We start from the raw sequence: 8540 nt of genomic DNA, 5'->3' as shown, positions 1-8540 counted from the left end.
AAAGAGGGCTTGGTTACCAATGAGTGGAGTTTGGGGTTCTCTATTTATTTAGTTTGTTTTGAGACAAGGTCTCTGCAGATCTTGGCTGTTCTGAAACTAGCTTTGTAGACCAGGCTGGTCTTGAACTCACAGACACTATCCTGCTGCTTCTACCTGACAAAGTGCAAAATTCAAGGCAAGTGCCACCATATCTGGCTTTGGGGTTCTCCATTTCATTTATAGGTTATATATTCATCTTTTTCCTATTGTGTATGTCACTTCCCAAATTATATCTGATTCGAGCCATCTGCATGACCAATCATGAATAAGCATATTAGGTTTTCTCTAATAGTTATTTAGAAGACAGTTTAGTTGTATTACTGCATATGCACCCAGAACCAGATAGGCCACCCCAGCCCTTCTATTCATAAATAGTAGTAGTCAGTTACTAACTATGGGCAAATCCATATCATTGTTCAGAGATGGGAGCATGTGTATCCTGGTTCAGGTGAGGGCTTAAAAGGGGTTCTGGGGTAGCTAGGGTTTTTTTGAGTAGTATGTGTGGTACAGAAACTAGGCTACCAAGTATATTATCACAAGATAGGCATGACCTAAACCAAATAGGGCCTCAGGTTAAACTCTCAGCCTTTACAGCCTCAAGTCTGCTGGAGAGGTGTACTCTTTATTTTTTTGGTTTTGAGAAAAGGTCTCAGCCAGCAGTAGTGTGGTGTTACTTGCCTTTAATCCCAGCACTTGGGAGGCAGAGGCAGGTTTCTGTGAGTTTGAAGCCAACCTGATCTAGAGTTGAGTTCAAGGATACACAGGGCTACACAGAGAAACCTTGTCTCTAGAGGTGGGGGTGAGAGGAGAGAGAGAGAGAGAGAGAGAGAGAGAGAGAGAGAGAGGGAGGGAGGGAGGGAGGGAGGGAGGGAGGGAAAGAGGCTGCTAAAGCACCATTTAAGACTGAAGTGCTAGGGTAATCATCGAAAGGGCATTTTCACAGAAGTCATGCCTTCCTTAAGTCTCTCACCTACTCTACTCATAGCTTGGTGGCTTTTCTGGGCAGCTGGCTACCCAAAATCAAAAAATGCTAGAGCCTTGAGTTGAACGTCATACGGAGATTACAGTGATTTTGTTTGAGACAGGCTCTCACTATGTAGCTCTAAGACTATCAATCAGTTTGTTTCATTAAATTGTTGAAGGAACTAGAACTGAAGAACTGTTTTTTTTTTTTTTTTAAAGATTTATTATGTATACAATATTCTGCCTCCATGTATGCCCACATGCCAGAAGAGGGTGCCAGATCTCATTACAGATGGTTGTGAGCCACCATGTGGGTGCTGGGAATTGAACTCAGGACCTCTGGAAGAGCAGCTAGTGCTCTTAACCTTTGAGCCATCTCTCCAGCCCAAGTACTGTATTTATTCCTGTAAATGTTCTTTGTCTCATTTGTATGTATAATTCACAAAGAGGCTAGTGACATCTTTGACTAGCCTGACTAGCCTAACTCTTTGTAAATGGACACGTTAATAGAGGGGCAAGGCCTGGCTACTTCTGATCCCTGCTGCCTTCCCAAGGACCCCTTGTTCCTCAGCTTATTTTGGGAAACAACTGTTACTCTCCTCACCTCACTTGCCCTCTCAATCTTGGTTTTCATCTTTTAATATGTATATGGGTATTTTCCCTTTGTGTATGTCTGTGCGCCACATGTGTGTCTGGTGACTGCAGAAGCCAGAAGAGGGTGTCCTATGCCCCAGAACTGGAGATGATTGCGGATGAGAGCCATCATGTGGGTGCTTGAAATGGAACCTGAGTCCCCTGGAGGAGCAGATAATGGTCCTAACTGTTGAGCTATCCCTTCAGGCCTGAAGGTAGGTTAGTGTGCTTCTCTCACATTTTTAGCTTCTCTTAAACCTTTTTCACATCTTTCTAGTCCCAAATGCTTCTAAAATCATTTTATGCATGCCAGATGACCACACTGTCGCTCCAAAGACTCCTTTCCCTGACTGGAATCTCTGGATGTCTACCTTGAGCTGCATATAATCCCTCATTTCAACCTTATGGAGTATTTGGGTTGCACATATGAGGCATACTTCTGGCTACTGATCTCTTTTGCCCCATGCATTTCTGCCTACTTTTCTCTAAGGCTCTTACCTGCTAGAAGACTTTTTTCCCCCATTTTTTGAGACTACATTTCAGGTGGGCAAAGCTGGCCTTGAACCTCACTACCTAAGAGCTGATTTTGAATTCTTGCAATTCTCCCATTTTTCTCCAGTTAATATAATGTTAATGGCTGTCTATCTCACTTCTTTATACTTTGAATCTTGCTTGTTCCCTTTGGGCTTTTACCGTGCCAGTTAGTCTGTGCCTTCACTTGTCTTATCGGTTCCAGCAGCTTTGGCCTGCAGAGTAATTCCCTGTGGGCAGTTCTTCCTTACCTCCCCCCACCACTCCTGGTGCAAGCAGTACACTAGTGTTCTACATTGATGGGGACGAAAGCACATGTCAGTCTACATAACAAGTTTCTCAGTCTGTGAGGGTACCTAATTTAGAAATAGCAGATTGCCCTCATGCTTAATTCACAGCCAGGTTTTGTTGAAAGGTGACCACCTTGTTCTCTGAGAACAGGGCAGAGTAGGCAGTTGAAGGATTATAATCAATATCATTGACACTCAAGACTTGGGAGCCACAGGCTGTATTAGACAAAATCCAACAGTGTTGAGAGCCATAGTCTATATCTTAAGTTTAGGGGCTGGAGACATGGCTCAGAGGTTAAGAGCACTGGCTGCTCTTCCAGAGGTCCTGAGTTCAATTCCCAGCACCCACATGGTGGCTCACAACCATCTGTAATGAGATCTGGTGCCCTCTTCTGACCTGTATGTAGGCATAATTGTATACATAATAAATACATAATTTTTTTCTTCAGAAAAGGTTTAGTACTGAAAAAACATTAGGATAACACTATCCTTTAGAATGCTTTTCCTACAATTTATAAAATTTAGATTCTAAGTAAAAATTTTGCGTGGAAAGAGTAGATACAGTATAGTAGGAGCTAATACAGCAGAGGCAAGGGAAAGACGACATTGACAGGTCAGATTCAAGTTAAACTGAATTAACAAAGTGGAACAGTAAGTTTCAGAGAAGCTGTCATATACATGATTTCCCCAACAGATTTTCATGTGGTCAATTTGATTTTGAAAAGGGTACAATATTGATTATCCTTGAACAGCCCAACTTTAATGCGATGGGAATTTTACATGCAGGAAAAAGTATAGAACTTGTAAGGTCAAAATGTGAAAGAGAAACCTACTAAGGATGTAACACTGAAGTGTTAGAAACAAGAGACTCATGGAGGAAATAAACACAGAACCAGTCATTTTGTTCACACACGTGGCATATGCAACTTTTAATAAATCAAAAGAAAAAGTCCCAAATATACAAGTGAAAAAAATTCCAAACAGTTGACACAGGCCTAACTAATAGCTACTTTATGTACAGCTGTATAAGTTCAAAAAAGCTATCCTATACGTATATACAAAAGTTTATACACAGGTCTGTACATAAGGGTCTATACATTTTTTTCAGAACCCTTAGGTGTCACTTCTAGAAGACACCAACACTTCATTCACATATTTTATAAAAGAAAGACTTCAAGGATTGATAATATTGTGTCCCTTGTGTTTGGACCATGTAGGCTCCATTTGATTGGTTGACAACCTCATAATGTAGATCATGGTAGGTATGTGGGTCCCTTCACACAATGTGTTCCAATGTAAAAGCCCATAAATAAAGATGGGGAATGAGCATCATGGCCAGGATGCTACCATAGGTCCAGATGGGTAAGCTTGTCTGCCCTGCTCACTGTCTGTACTCCAGTTCATCTACACTGATGACTTTGGTGGGCATAGAAGGCAGAGGCTGCTGTAGCACATCTGAGCCAAACCATTTCGCAAGGCCCACAGGGGAGCTGCTCCTTTGGCTGGTACGATGCTCCATCTGGGAGTGCATGTGGGGCAGGCCTGATCTGCTGGGCACATTAGGAGGAGTCTGAACGTTGATAGCTGCTGCCTGGGAACCTGAGCCTGGAGGATGCAGAACTATGGAGAGAAGAGTGTCACCCAGTGCTGTAGCAAAGAAACTGCTCACACTCCACCCATTTCTATGTTTACAGATCTAGTAAGAGGGCCCTTGGATACTCACTCCCAAATACTATTGATAGCACTTTATGACCTACTTTGCTGCAATAGTTTCCTGTTACTTTAAGAGGTGGGGTGTCTACCAAAGATTTACTGCAGGGTTTCCTAAGAAAATGCAGAATGCTAGATGACTTTATATAGGAAAGCGAATGTACTCAGAAGCCAGTGCTATAAACCCACCAAGGCTGACCTGACCACATCAGGATTATCAGCCTTTAAGGGGTTAAAACGACCGCCAAAGCATTCCTAGCTCCCATGATCCTCGCAGCCATCAATGGCATGATCAGTCCCCTTCACCTGTTTCTCTAGGGACACCTGTACCTACTAGAACCAGCTAAGGAACGACGAGTTGGTGATGTTACTGCTACTGGAAGTATCTCAGAAACGTCAGTGTGGTCAGCTAGCCTGGGTCATTGCTGAACCTTACCTGAGCGCTGCAGCTGCTGCTGCATCACTGCCAGGTGCAGAGGGGTTCCAGGGCGAGGGTTTAGGAGAGGGTGACTAGCAGCAGAGAAAGGGTACAAGGGTTGCCCCAGAAGTGGGCCAGATATTCCCTGTAGAGGAGCAATGTCTATCCCAGGGGGAAGCACACCTGATGGAGAGGAAAAAAAAAAACTTCTGAGAAGTTGTGTGGAATACCTAAAAATTTTAAATTTTACCACAAATTTTTGCTGATTTGGAAACTTAGGAGTGTTGGGTGTGGTGGTGCACTAGTTTTTTTTTTTTTTTTTTTTTTTTGGGGGGGGGTACTGAAAAATTACGAAAGGCCACTTCATTTTATTTTTCTAGACAGGGTTTCTGTGTAGCCTTGGTTGTCCTAAAATTAGCTCTATAGACCAGGCTGGCCTCAAACTCAGAGGTCCACCTGCCTCTGCCTCCATACATGTGTCAGAACACACAAGAGAATTTTAAATGAATGCCAAAGCCAGGCTTCTTAATCTTAATGAGCTAAAGGGAGTAGACCCTACGTATACCTACCTACCATGATGTAACATTACTGACCACCCGCACCCAGTCAGAAACTCACCAGCTTGGAGCAAACTTGGAAGATGCTGTGGATGTATTCCTTGGGCTATCAACCTTTGGACTAACCCTGGGTGAAGCTGGTGAGCAGGCCGAACAATAGGAACATGAGGGACCAGGGGAACTTGGTGGGGAGGGCGAAGAAAAGGTGTTCCTGGACCTGGAGGTGTTAAGGTGGGTGTTTTTCTCCCGGCTGCTTTAGGTCGATAATCTTGCTCTTTGGTATAACGGTTGTTCTGGGACAGTGGAGTGGAGCACGAAGACCACTGTGATGTTGAGAGTTTAGGATTTGTCGTAGAAGAGTCTTGATCATTACTGGGCATGGGATTAGATGACAGCAGGCTCTCTGTAAGGATTCAGTCATAGAACATTTTGGTATTGACACCAGTTCCCAATTTATTTCAATCCCCAACAGACTAGCAAACTTTTTAAAAAGCTGGCAATTCTTATTTGATTCCTCTTCAGCAGTTTAGATGATTTCATGGAACGCCATTTGCCTTAAATGTAGACGTACAAACCTGCAACTCTCCAAAAGCCTAGGAGAGTTGAGTTAGGGTCATAGAGTAGTTAAGGCCTTGAGCTAGGACTAGATGCTAAAATTTTGTTTTTAATTTTTATTTTCCATGTATGGATAGGTGTTCTGCCTATATGTATGTCTGTGCGTCATGTGAAGGTGCTGGATACGACAGGGCTGAAGTCACAGATGGTTGTGAGCAGCCACATGGGTGCTGGGAATTGAACCCAGGTCCTATAAAAGCAACCAGTGCTCTCAGCCGTATCTCCGGCCTGTAGATGCCAAGTTTTAAGGCCTTCCAATTCCATGCTGGAATTTTTGTTTTGCTTTTTCATTTTCCTTTCTTAAAGGGTGTTAGACATGAACCCATGGTCTTGCATAAGACCATAAGAACATAAGAATATAAGCAACTGTTCTAACACTGAGCTACATTCCCAGTGCATAATGAATTTTTGATACAACACAAAAGAACTCAAAGAGACTCATGACATAAAAACAAATGGCACAAGTTGCCAGGCTTAGAAGGTAGTTCCTTAGATCCCAGGACTTTGTGAGGTTAAGACTACATGGTGAGATTCTGTCTCAAACGAAACAACCAATCAACCAAAAACCCGTAACAAAAAAAGGAAGCCTGTGTCTATTCTATACTCCCTTCAGCCAAAGGACAGCTACTAGTAAAACCAGACCACAAAAGCAGCCCAATTTAGTTAAGTGTCTTGCTCTACACCAATGGTGGAGCAAACAGTATCTTTGGTTCATACGGAAGAGCTGGGGTTAGAGATACAGATCAGCAGTTAAAAGCTCTGGATGCTCTTGAAGACCTAAGTTCATTTCCAGCACCTACATGGATGCTCATAACCACCTATAACTCTGGGCCCAGAAGATCTGATGCCCTCTTGTGGAGACATACCTCCATGTCCAGACATACCTAGAGGCAATGCATATACAAACATAAAAATGTTAGTAAGAACTGAACTGTATTAATATGCTAAATGAATCTGTGATTCAACTTGGTAGACTAATAGGAATCCTAAGATAGAGCACACCTGTTATTCCAGCTGGACAGAATATCAAGTGAGCAAGTTTGACTGTGAGCTCATCCAACCCACCCCTGACACTGAAGTCATGCACGCCTACGTTCTGACACAGGTGAGCAGTACCTTCACTGGCCTTCTGAGTATCCTCTTTAGCATCACCAGGAACCACTGTTCCAGGTGCTATTTCCTCCTTGCTTTTCTCTCTGCTTTCATACATCTTCCGAATCACTGAGGTAGGGGTGAAGGAAGGAGAAAGCTGCAGAGAAGAGAGGCAGAATTAGCATACTCAAGTGCCTTTCTGTAATATTAAGTAAGGGTTTTTTGGTTTTGGATACTGGGATTTAAACCTAGGGTCTTACAAATCTTTGGAAGTACTTGACCACTATGTATGCAGCACCCGCCTTGGGCCTGGCTTCACGGGTGAAGTCATTCCACAGAGGGAAGAGTCCCCATTTTGTTAGGCAGAGGAAACTCTAGCAACTCTAATGCTCTGGTCTATAGACATTGGAAGAAAACACAAAGAGGCAAATAGTCATTGTCCCAAGAGCTTCAGCCCTTGTTCACCTGTAAAAATGTCTCTCTTCTCATGCTTATCAAGCCTGGGATAGGATGGGGAAGAAGAGAAGGGCATAGCTGGAACTGTACCTTATTAGTAAACACAGAAGGGATGCTTCAAAGACAACCTCAGAACATATGATACTCCTTGTTCCTCATATTTTTCTTTTAAAAATATTGTGTGCAAGAAAATCCAATTATCTTAAAGCTTTCCTCACTTACTACTGAGGGTCCTTTGTTCTTGTTTCTGTTGTTTTTTTTCAATGATTTTTTTTATTATGCATGTGCCCAAAATTTGAAAGCCAGGAGACAAGATCTAACTGACAAACAAAACTTCCAGAATCTCTCTAAAGCAAGAGCTTTGAGGTCCTTAGTGCAGAGACCCATATGGAGTCCTGAACCACAAAACAATTATTTTTCCCCCTTGTCTATCAGCTTTGATAGGATGATAAGGGTCTGTCCGTAGAGGTGAAATTAAAAACTATTTTAAAAAAAAGAGGCAGTGGTAAAAAAGCTAGACTAGCACCTCAAACAACAAACCCCTGAGAACAGAACAATCTGTGGACCTGCCAGCATGCTCGTTGGACACGTCACTCTTCTCATCTCTTGCCTCCCTCTGTCCTTTACTTCCCACACCAGCTATTCTAGTTTGTTTTTTAGAAAGGCTCTCACTAGGCACAGGTTGGCCTTCAACTCAGAGATCCATTTGCCCGTCTGCCTCCCAAGTGATGCCATTAAGTGTATGTTACCAGGCCTGGCCCAGCTTTATTTTAAGCAGTGATGTCTTATTGTATCCTGGCACAAGTTTGTCTATCTCCTAGAGCATACTTTTCAATGTAGGGACTTTAGTAGAATAATAAGTTAAGGGAGGGAAGACATAATAAATAGGCATAAAAAGTCAATAATCCTGTGGAAGGCATTCGGAGACACAGGGAGCACACTGGCATAACAGATAACCAGATGCAGAAATCTTAAAGCCATTCAGTTACTAAAAGTCACTGACCATGCTTGTGATGGAGGCAGCAGGAGCTGGGGAAGAGGAATTTCCTCGGTGCATGGGTGCTGGTGACTTTGAGACTCGCTGTTGCCTGTGAACAGATCCATTAACAGTGTCAGCTCTCAACTACTTAATGCCAAGTCTAAAACCATGTAATTCAATAACAGTCCAGGAATTTAGCACACCTTTCACTTATCCAACGTAATTTTAATTCCTTTTTTTTTTTTTTTTTTTTTTTT

General features: G+C 42.7%; 1 protein-coding gene across 5 annotated transcripts in view; it reads right to left on the bottom strand.

The window, feature by feature from the left end:
• Nucleotides 1–3355: 3355 nt before the first annotated feature.
• Nucleotides 3356–8540, bottom strand: part of Eif4enif1 (eukaryotic translation initiation factor 4E nuclear import factor 1) — a 44445-nt gene continuing 39260 nt past the window's right edge. For all 5 annotated transcript variants that reach the window (XM_038324900.2, XM_038324910.2, XM_038324928.2 and 2 more), the window contains exons 15-19: nt 8308–8392; nt 6873–7005; nt 5203–5544; nt 4603–4767; nt 3356–4076 (exon numbers count right to left, since the gene is read on the bottom strand). In XM_038324900.2, coding sequence (XP_038180828.1) covers nt 3838–4076; nt 4603–4767; nt 5203–5544; nt 6873–7005; nt 8308–8392 — 964 coding nt within the window. In that variant the 3' untranslated portion in view covers nt 3356–3837. The remainder of the gene's footprint in view (nt 4077–4602; nt 4768–5202; nt 5545–6872; nt 7006–8307; nt 8393–8540) is intronic.

Source organism: Arvicola amphibius, chromosome 1 (genome assembly GCF_903992535.2).
Source record: "Arvicola amphibius chromosome 1, mArvAmp1.2, whole genome shotgun sequence".
NCBI classification, from domain to species: domain Eukaryota; kingdom Metazoa; phylum Chordata; class Mammalia; order Rodentia; family Cricetidae; genus Arvicola; species Arvicola amphibius.
Note: the sequence above shows the minus strand (reverse complement) of the source record. Positions and strands in the feature narration are given on the sequence as shown.